At 37.9% G+C, this 18,606-nt stretch overlaps 1 protein-coding gene across 3 annotated transcripts in view; it reads left to right on the forward strand.

Annotated features, from left to right (window-relative positions):
* The first annotated feature begins 2,363 nt into the window (after window positions 1–2,363).
* LOC148676191 (phospholipase D1) overlaps window positions 2,364–18,606 on the forward strand; it is a 51,650-nt gene continuing 35,407 nt past the window's right edge. For 2 of the 3 annotated variants that reach the window (XM_088604662.1, XM_088604669.1), the window contains exons 1-5: window positions 2,369–2,854; window positions 11,493–11,678; window positions 13,041–13,174; window positions 15,765–15,910; window positions 18,440–18,557. In XM_088604662.1, the coding sequence (XP_088460788.1) occupies window positions 11,522–11,678; window positions 13,041–13,174; window positions 15,765–15,910; window positions 18,440–18,557 (555 nt within the window). In that variant the 5' untranslated portion in view covers window positions 2,369–2,854; window positions 11,493–11,521. Of the gene's footprint in view, window positions 2,855–11,492; window positions 11,679–13,040; window positions 13,175–15,764; window positions 15,911–18,439; window positions 18,558–18,606 lie in introns of all 3 variants that reach the window. The other variant, XR_015926180.1, reaches the window with a different exon arrangement.

Below are 18,606 nucleotides of genomic sequence, written 5' to 3' on the forward strand. Positions count from 1 at the left end.
TACGTGTATCTGGTTCATGTTTTGCTGCTGATCTAAAGAAGTCTGCGTGGTTGACTTTGTGAGTGCTCTGAGGGTCTTGAATACTTTGGTCAGGCTCCCTCACTTTGAAAAACTCATTTTAAAGGGGCTGAAATATTTTAACTGCAAAAGTAATGTTTGCAAGGAAACCCGTCTCTAACTGATTGTAGTGGAACCATTTGTATTCCTTCTCATTTAATGACCAATGACTGCTTCTGTTTTCGTTCTGCCAATAAATTGAGAGTATTGAAGTACCATATTCAATTAACAAACATTCTATTGCAGAACAATTGATGTCCCTACTGTATGTCTGGTGTGAAGAAGAATTTGTGGTGGGCCAGTGTATTTTATATTAAAGATTGGAACAGATCAGAAAAAACTCAAAATGGGAACAAAACGTTGAACAGGAGACTTTTTTACACAGGGAGTGGTGGGTGTGTGGAACAAGTTATCCAGCCATGTTATCAAATCCATGTTACCCCAACTCCTTAGATTATTAGTCATAACCTTCTTCTTAATTTGAGAATGCAAAAAATTGGGTGAATCAAAGGATTCTGAAATTTGAAAAGTTTATGTAGTAGCTGTTTAATAACTGTTATTTCCAAAGACATGCTGCTGTATGTCTATTTAGAAACACATTTTCTCTTTACTAAAGGCTTTCCATTTTGGCAGTTAATGTATCCTTATGTAACTCTAATGGAATCGTGTGGCAGGGATTCTAGAAAATGAAACTGAGACAGTTATGCAGCAAAACAAATGCAGCCCTTTCACAAAAGCCCACAGGAACACAGAAGGCCCAGTTTCTGTGGGCTAGGGAGAGCCTCGAAATATTTGCAAATTTAAATGTCAGAATTCTTGAAAACACAAAACAATCATTTATGAATGTCACAAACTTTAAGCTCCAACAAAGAAAAGAGAAGCTAGGTGGTAACATTTAAATTAGGAGTTCCACATTTTGTTTATTTATTGTTTCTAAATATTAGTAAAGCCTTAACAGGCTAAATGGCTAAGTGACATCTTGGAGGATGATTAGCCCAGGCTCAGTTGTAACTGATTTTAAAGGTTAAATGAAGAGAGAAATCCCAGGTAAGCCCTCAGTGGATAAAGACAGTAAAAGTCCAGACAGTCATCCTGATACATAGAGATCAGCCATTCAAAACAAGCGGGCAATACCGCTTTATAATGCGGTGCGCTTGTCCCAGTGTAATGCAAGTTACCGTATAATACCGCATGGTACCGCAAGTAAAATAGTAGTATCTGGAATTTCCGCAAGGTGGAGCTAATAAAGCTCAACCTCTCATGTTTGAGCTGTCGCCATCAAAGTCTTTACCGAAGATATTACTAATAGTATTAATAATGAATGACCTTTGACAAGCTGTAAACTCAAAGTATTGCCCTGGTCCACATTCTTTGTAACCATCTTTGTAAACGAAAAGATTTTATTTTTTCATTGACCGTCTTCGTAAAAGTAACACCACAGCATTTCGTTGATCCAATCACGCATTTGTTTCCAATCATGCAAAGTAAAGTAATTTTTGAGAATCTCTGATTCACCATGCCTTCCACATGCTCATAAAAGATATTGATTTAGGAACATAAACATATTACTGTATGCAAACTGTACTGTATACAGTATGTATATGTACAGTATATCAGGATATGTATCAGGATGAAGAAGTTTCACCCGGGGCACACCAGTAGAAGGCGAAACGTTGTGTGTCTTTCCTTCTGTTTTCAGCCTGGAATAAACTTTACTTGTTCCTGATACATATATGAACCTTTAAAGGCATTCCCTTACCCAGCAGATGGAAAGACATTGATTGACCATGACCTTCACCTCCTGTAGCTTTGTGCTACTGCAATGCCGGCTACTGTTTGCTTTGTCTTAGCTGTAACTGCTGCCTGGAGGTAAATTAATTTCTAGGGCTATATTCTATACTGTCAAAGGAGCAAGAGTTCACCGGTACATTAGACTTTCTTCTAAATCTACTAGCATTCCCACTGTCATGTGTATTAAAGATTGCAGGAGTGCTATAAGTCATGATGGAAAAAAAAAACAGATCAATTCGTTTCCCTTGATTTTGCTGTTGTTATTAGCTGTGGGTGTTTGGATTCTGTTCAGTCATTTTTGTGTCTTTTTGGACTTTGAATGCGTCGTAGGGAACATCCATTAGAGACCACTGAGAGGGGTGGAATGTGAAGGCAGCCACTGATGCAGATGCTAGCAGGTTAATGCAATGATATAGGGTGCAATCCTGTTGTTGATTGTCACACTTTTTTCCCCCTTTGGACCGCTGACACATCACAAACTGCACACTAGTCTGACCCCCTCTTAACAACACAAATGCCATTCACTTCATTCCTCTGCCAGTCTCAGTGGACTGCATTCAGATCAGGAGCCAGGAATCTAATCAGAATTGACATCAGAGAGATTAGCTGCAGCCTCTTGATTTCAAATAATAACCATACATACACAATCTTTCCCCGTATTTAGTTTTCTAAAAGGTGGTGGGGCCACAGGGAACATGAAAAAAAAATTCCACTTTCCTGTTTAAAAAGAGCTAAAAATTGATGTTTATGATGATGTGGATGTTATTTGTTCAAAAGAAGCCTCTCCTTCTGCAATTGCTTATTTTTGTGTGGAATTAGGACCTCAGCACTCTACTTCCATTGTTACCATAGAAACTAATAAGCTATAAGGTTAAGGGCACCGAATCAGAAACAGGAAGTGAAGAAACTGAAAAGTAAAGACTATAATCCTACCCTGGAGAGGGAGAGAGGACTGTGCTAGAAGTCTGTTCCCTGACAGCTTTATTCAACTTTATCAGCCGATAAGGTAAGCATCATTTTACTTCTGCTTCATTTCAGAGCTTTCAACCAAGTTCGTCTAAACATCTTCAAAAATATTGTTAAGCAGTGAAAAAGGGTTTATATGATGTTAAATCTGGTTGATAATGCTCAACAGAACTAAACAGGCTGTAATATTTGAGAAACGTACACTATTAATGTTGACAGTGTCTGAGATTCTCCAATGCTTACTTAAAAGTTCTACTTAGTGGTACTGTACCTACTGTACGACTCACAGTATCAATAGCTGAACAACCTGATTTATAAAAGGCAAATCTAAATGTGATCTTGCAATCACAGCCAACATTCTTAGGTTTCAAGTAACACATTAAACATGAAATATTCAGTATTTGTGGTATGAATTTCATTATGTCCAGGTTTTTTTATGTCCAACAAAAGATTTGTATGTAATCAAAGCCTGATAAGCTCCACTGTCATCTTGAAAGTCGTACTCCAAAATAAATGATTGTTATTATTGCATTTAAGCAACCATAAAACATATGAAGCTTTTTCCTTTTGCCTTTGTACTAGCTGGATATTTAATATTTGTGTTTTTAGTGCATTGATAGAGAAAGCTTTAATACTTTAGATTAATTGTGCATACAGTAAAAGTCTTTGTAAAACAAAACAATATAACTTTAAACCATTTTATCACATAATTTCTTAGATGTGACCTTCTGTGTATCCTTAAGGGAAAACATCCACATCAAGGTTAGTTAAATAATCAAGTAATTATATGACACATTGGCATATGAGTCAATTTAACTGAAAATGATGATATTGACAAGAGAATTAGCAAATCTCTGTGTGGGTGTATCTGATTTGCATTAAAAAAACAAGTGCTTCCTCAAGTTGTTCTCTATCATTCATTTAAAAGAATTGTGCGATTTTCATTTTAAAAAGTGAAACATAAGTTATTTCTTATTACTTTGTAACTAAGAACATATGACACTTTTGCCTTTGTACAGTAACTGTACTTTTCTATGGTCCGGGCAATGATGAGCATGATACTCAAGTTTAAGTATATTTTATCTATAGTGCTGTGATAAACATTTTTGCTTTAACGAGTTTAATTCTTAGAAAATTCTCCAAAACTGAAACAAATGCTCAGAATACTGTACAGTATATTCATCACCAACTGTCTGGTCCACACTTCCTTCTAATAAAGGGGCCTTAGGAAGGAACATTTCACTATAGCCCATTTAATGGAAAAATGTTTCTACTTGAGGGGTTATTTCCTTAAACCCCAAGCAAGAGGACTTCAACTTGAATGATTATAAGTGGAAACTATGTTGTAGTGCATTTCAAAACCAAGAACAGGAGGTACTGTAATCCAAAAGGGTTGTGGGAATAAGGAATAATGGAATATGTAGGCCCAGCCATGTTGTTGAAGCCAATATCTTGGTTTCTTTAAAGAAACACCTCGATGTTATCATTGGAATCAATTTATTGCTAACAGCCAAATGGGCTAGATGGGCTAAATGTTTATTATCTTTCTTATGTTCTTGTGTTCAAACACCTTGTAGGCAAAAGTAGTTGTAGGACACTTGGACCATGTCAACAACAAACAATATAGTTATCTTCAGTGTTCTTACTGTATGATTTCAGACATACCAAATCAGATGATGCTTTGTTCCTGGGCAGCACAGGTTGAAGACCTTATTTTCTGTTCTCCATATGTGAAGTCACTTTTGTGCTGAATCCACACTGCAGTACCTGGTGTATAGCTGAGGTGTTTCTGGGGGGAATTTTGCTAAATTGTTAATCCCAAAATAACATCAGAATTGCCTTTTATGTTATATTCTAAGGAAATAGAGGAGGGGGGTGTTCTAAATTAATCATCTTCATCTTCATCTGACTAGGAAATTAAGTGAGATCTTATGTGATTATGTAATTTTACAAAGACAGCAACACATTCTGTAGCTGCTGATTCACTATCATCTTTCAGGATCTGGAGAGAGAAAATTCTGGAATAAATTAGACGCGTGGGATTGAACAAGTGTAACTTGGCTTCCTTTATCTCATTTTGAGGTGCCCCCACATTTCCTCTGGTACACCTAAGATCAATTCGAAGACTTTGAAAAGAATAAAATAACAGTTCAAATGAAAGGAGGCCCATTTAGCCTGTCTGGTAGTTAGCAGTTAACTGATCAGAGGATCTCAAATGGTTGTTTGCTGAAAGGATCCAGGGTATCTTCTTTAACCACTCGGCTTAGTTTCTTGTTTCCTTTGATAATGGATGAGTAACTTTCAGTGCAGAAGTCTGACTCTATGTTTCACAATTACATTATTTAATGGAAGTTATTAACTGACATTCAGGAGGGAAAACAACTGCAAATGAATCTCACACAACTGTTTCTAATCACATTTATCACAGAAATTAGCTATACATACAGTATGGAAACAAACACCTCCCTTTGCATTCATCTCAAGCATCCCATCTCCACCTTGCAGCTGCCCTTGGTTAACGTCTCTCTGAATGGGGTATGAGCCTCCTTGTCCTATGGCCAGTCTGCCTTTTATCCAAGCCAAACCTATCCCACCAAATAATCTACACATTCACACGTGTAATCATTCATAGCCGTTCAGGGACGCCAAATATGTAACTTTGCCATAGCCAAAATGTAATGTAGTGGCTCTCTGAAGGCACCAGTTCTGTAGGGTTTGGGCATTTACTGAGACGATTATTAATTGTAGCAGTAAATCACAAAGTTGATTCTTTTGATGGCTTCAGAATCCAACCATGCGGTATAACTCAAACAACGCACACACACAGGTACTAATACACGAGGATACATTTATTAATACATAGAATATGCATGTAAACCTAACAGATCTTATCGAGAGGGTTATCAGAATACAAAAGGTATATATTCAGTCAGTTACAAAGTGTTACACATATCAAGAGGACATACGTTCAGTATATCATTCATTAAGACCGTTTCGTAAATGAACTTGGTTATAACTTCTACATTAGATACTCAAAACAAGTACATAACTCTTATGAATTAAATTGATATCAACTGGTTGGGATAACAATTGAATTCTCGAGCTGTAATGCAGTGAAGTTGAATACTCATCCAATCCCTGGGGATTCAGATCTCCTGCGGGCACAAAGAAACAGTTGCAGGCTGTTGCTGTCCAATCCGCGCTATCTGGCTTGGTGCCAGGCTGTGCTGTGCGGCTTGCGACGATGCGCTGCAGATGCTCACTGGCCGGCTAGTAATGTTGGCTTTAACTAGCAAAGTTTGTGCACAGGAGAAAAGATGACTGTGGGTCCCAGCAAGTCAGGAAGAGGACCGGTTCGTTCCTGATGAAGAGCTAGTTCTGAATAGTGATTCAGCTTTCCACAGTACCGACCTGTTCACGAGGCTTGCTGCTGGTGCTAACCTCGGGTGGATCCTCTGGTTACTCTCTGGCAACCTCCGCTCTAGACTCTTAGAACAAAGGAAAGTTCTGGCACTCGGACACACTGGCCGTTCCGTGGTTGTCCGGGCTGAGTCTCAGGATGGTCAGGAGGCGCGCTGCGAGAATGTCCTGCCCTTGGGAGCCTTCTGCTCCTGGGCCGTCCTGCCCTGGAATTCTCCTTTGAATTCCCTTTAGAAAAGTCCACAGAATTCCACTGAATCTTACTGAATCTTACTTCTGAATCTTACTGAATCTCCCTTCTGAATATCACTGAATCTCACAGGCTCTCTGTGTTGCCTGTTTTTACCTGGAGGAACTTCAGCTCGTTGATTGGCTGAAAGTTCCATGGGCATCAGAGTCCCACGTGGGTTACTCGGCCCTACCAGTCCCTGATTGGTTGATCAAGGTGAGATATGAGTCACTTACTCCTGACACTTAGGAATGCAGTCCAGATGTCCATCTGGCACTCCCTAGACAGATAGGCGCCAATGGATGACCATTGATCATGATAGCCAGGCTTAGCTAAGTGCATCCCCCTTTGGGAGCTTGTTCCTTATCAGAGGAAACCTTAAATCAGCCTGCATGAATAGTTTCTCTGTGGCTGCACCACAGAGATGAACAGAGAAATGGGGCCTAATTTGGGAAAGCTCAGAAACACTTAATTCTGGCTTATTAATAAGCCTTGCCGCTACACGTGGCATCTGATTCTTGGATGTTTTTTCCCTCACGAATCGTTTTTTGTGGAGTTTCAAAGAAATGTCTCTACGGGGCCGAATTTAAAACTCACCCACTCCACACTGCCTACTTCAGTATCAAAAATCACGCTTCTCACGTATTCTGAAATGTGTTATATTTATCTGCCTCCAGCAGCTTACTGGCTCATGCGTCCTTAAAAGGGGGGTTCTGAGAGCCCTGTGAATACGATGTATTGTCCTTTCTTCTCAGCCAGTTGAGGCACCTCAATAAAGTCACCTGTCTTATCCTTCTTCATTAGAGTTTGACCAAACTACTGAAATGCAAGTTATAGCCATAAAAAACTAACAAACACTTGATGTGCTGTAGGAAAAGGGAACAGGGCTGTGCCACAAGCAGATAGGCCCCCATACTGTTTGCTCTTCTGTTCTTTTCCATGTGTTTTGTCTGTAGGCTTTAATGACAAATGAATCTTCCTCTTCCTGAAATAATATACTGTCTAAATGATGAAATGTTATGAACTGTGTTGAAAACAACAGCGTATTGTTACATATGACCCTGCAACGAGTCAAGAATGCTTGTGAGTGGGTTTGGAATGACTCATATCCAGATCTGTAATAAAGGGCTGTGTGGTTGGTTTAGAAAGTATGATATTCTAGTCTATTTTTCATTTTTTTGTATTTAATAACTGCGAAGTGAGACCACACTGATACAAGGCTTTTGTCCAAAGTGTAGGTTCCTAATTAGCTCAGATGATAAGATGTAAAACAAAATGACACTTTTTTTTTGTCTGTTCTCGCTCAGATATAAAGGGAAAAAAACAGGGGAAAAGGAGTGAGATTCAGTGAGATTTATTTATCCACATGTGAATAAATTAGGAGGTTGATTATTTATACTTAATGACATCTGTGCAACACATTACAATTAGAACATATAGCAAGCCTTGTCTCGTTAAAATGAACTACTTGGACAGAAATATTATGTAGGTTCGTGTGACACAAATACTAGAACAGAACTGGGAGCTGGCAAGACGGAGCTGCACGTAATAAGATGGCATTATGCACCATGCATGGCCTGAGCCATAAAATTCCGATCAGGACTGATATTTATACCATGGGCATGGATATGACATGAAAAAGCATTGTTACAGTTTTAAAGCCCTTACAAACATTTCCATTGTACTGATTTTAAAATTCTGTGATTTTCAGGTATATCTATGACAAATACCTCAGTCAAGGCATTAGTGTATTAAGAACATTCTTTCCTGATGTTCTTGTGTGTACGGTGAGTCAAACATACAGTAGCTGCCACCAATAGTATACCTGGGAACACATACTGTACATGATGCTGATACTATTGTGATTTTCATGGAAATCGTGGCTTATTCATCTTAATGATGTGTTCTCACAAAAAAAGTGAAACAGAATACTTCTCAAACATGACCAAGGACAATAATTAAGTTTCATTATCTTTGACTCAAGAGGCTTTTTGGAATAATTAGCGAGCTATTAGCTGGGATGTTTACTATGATGTTATTAAATTCAAGGGCCTACAGGAACTAAGACTATTTCAGTCGAAACAGAATCTCATTATTAAAGCTCATTGAAATTCTTTTAATTAATTTTTTATCAACACCCTCCCCCTCATTTTGCAAATAATTGTATTGACAAAAAGTTCTTCTTTTTAGTAGAAATATAATATGAAATAATACTTCATGTGAAATTTCTAATTACATTTTTTATTTAGCATTGCTCACTTTTCCAATTTTCTCTTTTAGAGATCCCTCTTGTATTTTCTTTTTCAGTGTGTGATTAATCTGCGCCAGAAACCTTTTTGTTGTCTGTAATCCTCCAGAATCTCTTTAATGTTCAGTAAAACACAATATGCTTTGTGGGGACCTAGCAGAGTGTCTATATTTCATCATCTTATGTTAGTTCAAATTTGATAACTGAGACAGTATATGCAAAAAGAACTGCTGTATATATACTGTATATAAAGGATATATGGATATAAGTATTATACAGTCAGTGAAAAGCTAAACTACAAATTGTAAAACATATCTATCAATTTTGTATAGGCATTTATTTGAGCATATACTAAAATTTAATAATTATAGATCTGTTACTATTTTGGGTATAAAGAATATAATGTTTCAATTGATATGGCACTATGATAGCTTATTTCTTCTTAATCATTTGGCATTTCTCATAAAACGTGGCTCATGCAGATGTTTTTTCCCTCTTAAGGCCATATACTATACCCTCAAGTGATTAGTAATTGTACTGTTATCTTTGATTTTATTGGAACTATTTTTGAAACCTATCAGATTACATACAATTCTTAACCTACTGTATATTAGCTTTGTGGAAGAGTGTGTGCATGTGTGTAAGATGTTACCTTGGCAACAGTGCCAACCAAGATTTGAAAATTAAAATGTGTCAAAACCCCCCAGAATTATAGAACTTTTGAAGACTAATTTATATTTCTTTTTTCCAATTCATCGATACTAAAATTTATGCAGAATTCATAGATTTATAGATTGTATTGGGTTCTGTTTTGCTTGTCAAATTCAGTTTGGAAGTAAGACAACAATGAAACTACATAACAGCCATTTTCTCTTCTTGCTCCCATAGTTAGGAATATAAAAAATGTCTTGATTTACCTAAACTTCAAAGTGGTATCTTTGAGTATCCTCTGCTATTGAATTGCATTATATTACTTTTTGGGGATTCTGCATATACAGTATATATTTTTAATTTCTGCTAATAAAATAAGCTTTCATGTACATTAAATATGTTTTTTTTATTTTAGAATTTTAATTTAGAATTGGAATACTGAGGGCATTTGGCAACATAATTTTTTTGAAGATGTTATATGAATGTAACTGTGAATTCTGATGAAGCATGGAAAAGGTATTTCTTCCACTGTCTTCATCTATTTGAAGACTTGAACATGGTGTCAAACTCTGGCTTTTTTCTGTCCTTCCAGAAATAGGAATTTGAGAATTCCTATTGTATGGAACTGCTTGATATAAGTTTACACATGCTGCTAACACATGCGTGCTGTATAAAGTCAGTGTCAGAATTATATGCTTTCTTTTTTTCACTGAAGGAATATGAAAATCTGTTAATTCTGATCAGCTAAGAGTCACAGTTTAGGGAGGAAGCCGACCAGAGTCCTGCTGTCATGTGGACTCCATTCCATTGTTCAGATATAGCCCTGGGACTCCTCAATGAGGCCATTAGGAAGATTCCCAGAATCCACAGCTCATTGGGGAATGAAATGGAGCACAAAATCCTAACGCCTGCACATGCCCCTTTTCCCCAACCTTGCAGACCCTCCTGTACAGGCAGCACAAGTTCACAAAAGCAGCCCCTGGAGGTGGTCCTCGGTGCGATGAGGCTGCTAGATGCCTTCGCAAGCCGCTGGTCTTCTCATCTCAAGGCTCTTAGCCCCTGTAGCACTGGTGCTTGCCCCATTTTAGATGAATGCCTTTGGGGCACGGATTCTCCACAGACGCCTCCAGAGAAGAGAATGAATGGTGCCAGTGCCGAGAGACAGCTACAGCTTTCTCTGCGGCTGGTATCTGCCATGGTGCTCCCAGGGGACCGCAGTAAGTGATGCCAGTTTGCATGGATGCCGTGGCAGCTGGCTACAATGGGGAGACCTTTATCAGAGCTGGCGCCCACCTCTGTTAAAGTTGAAAAGGAGGGCAAGCTGCACCACACCCTGAGTACATGAGGAATTCCACAGTCCAGAAATGGACGTCTTTAGCGCAAAAGAAGAGAGCACATATTATACAACATACTGTGAGTGGAAGGGATGGTACCAGGCTGTTGCAGAGACTGCAGGCCAATGGTTTAAGAGTAGGATGTGACAGGGTGCTGAAGGTTGAGTGATCAAGCTGGATGCCAACTCGAGCCCACCCCATCAAAGAGTGCGCAGCTACATGGGGATACACCTTGGAGTTTTATGCCCTACTCTTGAAACTGGTGATTTTAAGAACTGCTAACGAAATGGTAAAGGTTTGTGTACAGTAGCTGAGAGTTACAGTCCTTGTGTTTTTTATTGTTCAATTGCGTTCTTAATTAGATCATGGTGGGGTTTTAACACCTTTGCTAATTTACCCCAGGCTAATAATTAAAATCTTTCCCTATCAGCCATCTTTGGTACTCCAGGGGCTAGAAAGTTTTCCGCTAGCATTTTAACTCAGGATTAAACTTTAAACAGTATATTACTTCTGTATTGCTGAAACACAACTTGCTGAGTGGTAGAAAATTTGAAGAATATGCTCTATTAGTAAAACACACAGGGCAAGAGTTATTTATTAATAACAGAAGGTAGGAGTATCTAACTAGTCCTTATCATAAATAACGGATGGGGGTTGTCTATCATCATAAATAACTGACCCCTAAAACAGTGTCCCTTTTCAAATCAATATTTTTAAATTAAATTGTTTTTCCCCAATCAATAAAAATGACCATATTAAAAAATGATGAATGTTTCATTTTACCCTGTATTGACAGATGGTTGTTCCAGTGAATGTGAACTAATCATGTCCTGGAAAGACAAGCCAAGGGGATCTAATCTGGAGAGGATGGAGTCTGTTATGAGCCAATTTTCTGGGAGTTTAGATCACTACGACCTGCAGGATGACACTGATGAGCTAGACTTAAGCTGGCAGACTGATCAGTGTGATGGCAAAACGTCAGGTAAGGATTCAATTTTGTGAGATAACACTGAGGTAAATACATTGTGCTTTATAAGCCTTAAAAAACAGGATAAAAACCTTCTTCTCTTTTAAAAGTGACTTTCCAAAAATTTTAAACCTCAGAATGACATTGTATGTTAGAGGTCACCTATAGAAATGTTGGTAAAAGTTACAACGAGATACATTAAGCACTTTAGCAAATAGTTCATAGATGACTATTAAACAGTGACAGACTTTTAAAAATGTTCCACTAATCCACACTTTAACAATCAATATGTGCAAGTGAAAGATACATTACTTATTTCATAATTAGCTTTATAAAGGTTAATAACATGTTAGTCTTTTACCTATAATTTCTTATCCATGCTGGTACAAGTGAAGTGAATCAATGTGTATACTACTAAATGTCATGATAAAGGCTTATTAAAATACAGTATCACTACTGATATAAACATAACAATTAACATTACATTAGATGGACCACTTGAAATAATGCATTGATAATAACAGATGCAGTGCTCCTGTCTAGCTGCTTTTTATGGTGTAATTCTGTATATCCCTCAATACTTGCTGTAGTAATATTGCTAGAGGAGGGATACCATTGGGATACCAAAATGCTTGCATGTTTTACATTTTAGGAGCAAAACTGTGACTACTCAACAGGCACTGACCTTAGGAAGGGACATCCTGCATGGGGAAGAGAAATAAGCATTCAAATCATTTTCCATGGCTTTTTATTCCAAGTAGGAGAGCAGATCAATGCTCATAAGACATTCAAGGACATGAATAGTGTGGTTCTCCAGCTGTTGGCTTGAATTGCTATCCTGCTGTCCTTCAAATGCAATCCAGCAGACAGGTTATTGCTGTATCTCAAAGGTCATATATCCATTCAAGAAATTTCTGCATCTATTGAATTGCTCCCTCACCTCAATATAATCTGTACTGCCATAAGGAAGTTCAGAACAAAATTTGTCTCTACTGGTTCTGCTTTATTTTTCTTGGGAAGACCTATTTTTCCTGGTATTCAGAGCAGCACAATTTTCTGAAGAGATATTAGTTGTAATAAACGAAGGAAATAAATACACCGGTCAAAACAACCAAGGTTGTGATCATTAGCAAAGTCACACTTGAGAGAATGTAACCTGTTACATGTTTTGGTCAGTATCTGCTGTCTGGGTATTGTACATAACCACCCTGGTCAATATCTAATCTAAAGTGAAATGGTAAGACCATTACACAGAAATAGCTATAATTAACCTGAAGATGAGGTACAGAACTAGAGGCATACAGTATTTAAATTAATCTGTTAATCTGTACAAACAATAAAATGTCTGAAGAATCCTTTTTTTCCATGTGTTTTTAGAGCCAGGACAAATTATTTTCCATACCATATACAGCCTTCATCCATTCAAAGCACTGGAATGCAGAATTTTCCTCGATCAAGTTCCGATCTTTGTTCGGATCACAGATGTAGAAAGGTTTACTTCAACTACAAGGGTGGGTCTGTGAATATTTTCTATTTTTACCAAGCTGAAAAGGATTTTTTACAAAAAAATATTGCAATGGCTCAAATTGTGTAATATTTTTACGCTACTGTATATAATACATGTACATTTCTCACTTAATACAGGATCCATATAGTAAGCATATGAAACCATATACATCTATCTATGCACGTACAGTATACTATACAAATTTTGCATATCAATGAACAGTTTTTTGGCATGATTTATGTGAGGCCTTGTAAACGTCAAGCCAGAAACATCTAAAAGAATAAATATGCCCTGCTTATCAACAGAACGCACCCTCCTGCCATGAGTATAGTATGTTGGAGGCTGGACTGAGTCACCTCAGGTGAACTCACCAGCAGCAGAGCCTTACATTCAAAGGGTTCTTGTAGACCACCCTAACAGATACTGTATCACCGAGTGTGGCGCAGATGTGCAGAGCAGTATGCAAGCTGCTTCTCATCAACAGAGAAAGGGTGATGAGGAAGTTCAAGTGTGATGGTCTAGGCAGGAGAGATTAGCTCCTTAAGAATTTGTGATTGATAGCAGCATACAGTAGCTAGCTGCACAGCTCTACAGTACATTGATTAAGTCCTGGTACAACGCTTGCTATCCCTCCTGCCGGTTCATCATGACATGACAACATCCCAGCAGGATAACACAAGTTTTATATTCTGCTTGTGTTTTCTTGTAAAATAAGAAAGTGACAGTTCTGTCATGGATGGCCTGTATTGTCAGACCTGAGCCTCTTAAAACGTTTGTAAGATAAGCCGTGATGTCATGTGGCATCTAGAATTCAGAGATGAGTGAACGGGCATATGCTTATCCAGACTCTACGAGAGGAATGGGACAAAAGACAGCAACCAGGTACAAATCATTATATTGCTTCCAACAGTGGCTGTACTTGCTACTAGCCTGTGACTTCTACAGCAGTCCTCCTGTTGTTCAGCCCTGTTGATCAAAAATGTTAGTCAACATAATGAAGTTACCTGAACGATGTCTGTTCAATAAAATTTCAGTACACCTGCTACAAAAAAGATTTTGAAATTGTCCTGGAATTTGTTGTAGATATAAATGTTATTTACAAAACTATGTAGTTAATTCCTCTAAACAGAACAGTTGAATATTATCAGCTGCTATACATCTGTAATTGATGCATACTCTTTAAAAGCTATTGTACATTGCATGAGGAACAGTAAAATAATGAGACAAAGAATCAAAACTCAAAACAGTTTATATTATACATCTTCCTCCTGTTTCTCAGAAAACCTTTCTATTTCAAAAAATGATATGAAACCATTCAAATCAAAGGTACCGATCAACCACAAACTGAACATCACATATAAAGATTTCATTTAGTTTTGAGTCAAAAATAAAGGAGAAAAAATACTTTTATACCAAAAAAAAAGAAAGTGCTGAACAGAGTTCTATTAAAATAAGATTTGTGCGACACAACATTGAACAAAAAATGGTAATGACATACCACTTACTTGTATTTTGGTCATGTGCTTTGGCTGTCATTAAAACACCTGTGTTAGGAAACAGTAGTGAGGACCCTATGCAGAAAACCAGGACGATCCCCAGAGGCGTAGTGGATATAACAATCTGAGGTCTGAAAACCGAAGGTAAACAAGCTGGTTCAAAACTACAAAAAACAGAAGCGGAGCCGGAAGCCGAGTCGAAACCAGAACGATAACCAAAGTACCAAAACCAGGAGACAGTCGGAGGACAAACCAGGGCCAGGAAGCCAAAAACCAAGTAGTAAGCCGTAGCAAAAATGGAAGTAGCTCTAGCCAGGAAAAACCCTAATACTGAGGACAGGGGTATAAAGCAGCATTAAATAGGCTGGGGTAAATTGGCTGAATTGGGAACCATGCTGGAATATGAGGTGGAATGACGAGGTAAGAATATGTTTATATATGGAAACTTGACAGATGCATTATGTTCGGGCTGCTCATTTTAAAGTTGTACATCTTATTGATGCATTTAAGAAAAAATATTCCTTCTGAAAGAAGGTACTGTAATAGTTTGCAGAATATCTATAAACAGAAGTCCTTTCCCTTGTAAATTACTCTTTTATACATAAAATGTTCCATCAAAATGCAGGTACTGTATTCTCTCTAGATTTGGTTAACCTTACTTGAGAAATTGCAGCTCTGTAGTGATCTTTTTTTTAGAAATAGCCATTTACAAACTATAAATACATAACTAAAAGCTTACCATTATCTGCAGCCACTAATATTTTACTATTCATATGATCCTTAAGCTATAATTGAATCTCAGAAACCAGCATGCTGTATTTCAAGTGCCTTGCAAAAGTACGCACCTCTTTCCATTGATGAATTAATAATGATGAACAAATATTTTTAAAGTGAATATTTATAATTAAAACTTGAATGCTGAAACTGAAATGGTTTTATAAGTATTCACCCCTGGAGTCAATATTTGGAAGAAACATCTTTGACAGCAATTACACTACACACAGCAATGGTGCAATTTTCTCCCATTCTTCTTTGCAAACTTGCTGAAACTGCTGAAAGATTTCCTGAACAGTGCATTATTCTTTCATCATTTTGCAGGTCTTGAATCCCAACCTCTACACTGTTGAACTGAGCCATGGGGAATTCACCTGGAAAGTCAAACGTCGTTTTAAACACTTCCAGGCTTTGCATCAAGAGCTCTTAAAATTCAAGGCCCTGCTGAAAATCCCCATACCAACTCGAACGTAAGGCCTCCAGCATCACTTTAGCACACAAGGCTTGTCATAGCAGTTTGTCTCACTGGCTCTCAGACATGCTTGGGAACATATCAACCTGGGGATGAATAATGAAAAATTAAACCTCTCATTCAAGCCTGGGTTTTACTCTGATGAAGACACATGTCTCAACTGTTCCTATTGAGGATATTTACTCAAGAAGCACTGCTTTTCATATTTTATTATGATTTGCAATATAATGACTATTATCTATCCTCTAACTATCTGAGCTGTATCTCAGTTGCTTTTTATTGCAGTATAGACTAGGGAGTACTCTAATAGTGAAGGCTGAATGGAGATTTCCCATCCACTGTAGTATGCAATCTTCTGTTTCATATAATTGAATAATTCCTTTGTGTAGAGGACTTTAAAGTGTACTTATTTTACATCTGAGTTAGCATCTAAGCTATATATATAATATAAGCTATATTTGCAAACTTAACACCCTTCCCCAGACCTGAAAAAATCAATTTACTGTAACTTTCAAATGAAGTCTTTGTATGGCCATATAGAGACTTGCTTGAGTGTGATGATTCTGAATCTTGGCTATATTATTAAATGCATTTTTAAGACATGAGATTTCTTTCTCTTTCTAAGAGATCAGAAGAGACATATTGTTTAAGAATACTTGGTTAAAATATGTTCTATTGCATCTTGACATCTGTCAATATCACAACCTGAAAATCCAACTGGTATTGCAATTGTTTACCAAGAAAAGCATGACAAACTTTGTTCATGATGAGATTTGTCGCATGATTAGAATGATGAACTAGCCTAGATTTTAAGTTCAACCCACCTGCAAAATGCAAATTATAAATGATCTTGGGATGCCGTTTGGTAGAAATAAGAGGGTTTTGGCAAGTAAAAAGAAATGTGTTTTGATATGAACCATACAAGTAACTGTCAATAAAAAGGAAACACCAACATAAAGTGTCTAAATAGGGTTGAAGAGGTTCAAGGAGGTAGCTGTGTCAGCATGCATAGGCTGCAAAGGAACAAGTAAAGGTTTATTTAATGCTTAAAAGAGAAGAAAAGAAACATGACAATTCATCTGTGGAGTCTTAACCTGAAGAAGACTTGCATCTGAAGGCTCTTCACCTCCCACATAAAGAATGGTCTTAATAGGGTGTTAACCGCCCTGAGCCACCATAAGCCATCAAAACAGCCTCAATGTACCTTGGCATAGATTCTACAAGTGTCTGGAAATCTAATGGAGGGATTCAAAACCATTCTTCCAACTGAAATTTCATCATCTGGTGTTTTATTGATGGTGGTGGTAAACACTGTTTCAAGCGCTGCTCCAGAATTTCATTAGGCTTGAGAATTTGAGTTGGGCCATCCGAACCCAGATCTGTTGATCTTGAGTTGATCACGTTGAGTTGATCTTGATCATCAGTTGAGATCTGGTGACTGGGTTGGGTGGGATAGGCATGGCATATGGTTAAAATCGTTTTCGTGCTCATCAGTCGTGCCCATTCTGTGACCACTCATGCCCAGTAGATGGAATCATTGTCATCCTGGAAGATTCCACGCCCATCAGGATAGAAATGCTTTACCAGAGGATGAATGTGATCACTCAGAATGAATTTGCATTTATTGGCATTAATCTTGCCCTCTAAAGGGTTGATATGAACCCCTGGTGTTCTCAACATGTGTTCATGGTAAAGTTTGACTCACCTGACCATATGACTTTTTCACTGCTCAGTAGACTGCTGCCTGTGTTTTTTGCACCACATTACTTACTAAGGTTATTTTTTAGGTGTAATAAGGGGTTATGCACTGAAACCTGCCATAGTATAACTTTCTCTAAAGTTCTCAATGGACTGTACTTGATTAAAATGCCTGCTCATGCCTTATATTGACATTTGCAATGATTGCTCGTCCTTTGCTTTGCATTTCAAACCAATGCACAGGCATCACAGTTGTGGAGTATGCTCCTTCATTCACAGTTGTCCCTAGCTGATGATGTCTTTCCCTCAGACTTACATACCAGCATCACCTTAGCCACAGTTCCTCATGAAATATCAGCAAGTTGAGGAAATCTTTGTCACTGAACCTCCTGCCAAACATGCCCCAAAAATCACCACTCTCAAAGTCACTGAGATCTCCTGTTCTAGCTATCATAGCCAAAATAATAGGCAACTGGTCCAGCAATTTTATCCATGACCCTAAGCATAATGGGATGTTAATTGCTTAATAACTCAGGAACAGCATTTGTGTGGCAGTGCCTGCTTTCAATATACTTTTTGTCCCTCATTCACTCAAGTGTTTCTTTATGTTGGCAGTTACAGTACCTGTAGTCAAAGATCAAGACATTCTTTCATCAATTGAAAAAATGTATTGTAGAAGGACCACGTACCAAAGTTTCTTCCCTGTTCCATGTTCTGTAAGCGTGTGTCTGTTCCTTCAGGTTACATTGTAAAGTGTTTGACTGTGATAAATAGTGTGAAAACTCGACAGTACTGTAGGTACTTAGAGTGCCTGTCATTCCCTTACAAGTCATACGGTTCGGAGGAGGTCCTTCAAAGGGCAAAAACGGTTTCAAGGGGGACATATCCCGACTCTGCCACGAAGACCAGATGCCATGGTGAAGGAAGAGCAGCTGACCAGTAGAAAGGTAAATTGCTGTTTGACTTGTCAATGTTTGCATTTCAAAGATCTTCGGT

This window comes from Lepisosteus platostomus, chromosome 2, assembly GCF_059453375.1.
Source record: "Lepisosteus platostomus isolate fLepPlt1 chromosome 2, fLepPlt1.hap1, whole genome shotgun sequence".
Taxonomy (NCBI): domain Eukaryota; kingdom Metazoa; phylum Chordata; class Actinopteri; order Semionotiformes; family Lepisosteidae; genus Lepisosteus; species Lepisosteus platostomus.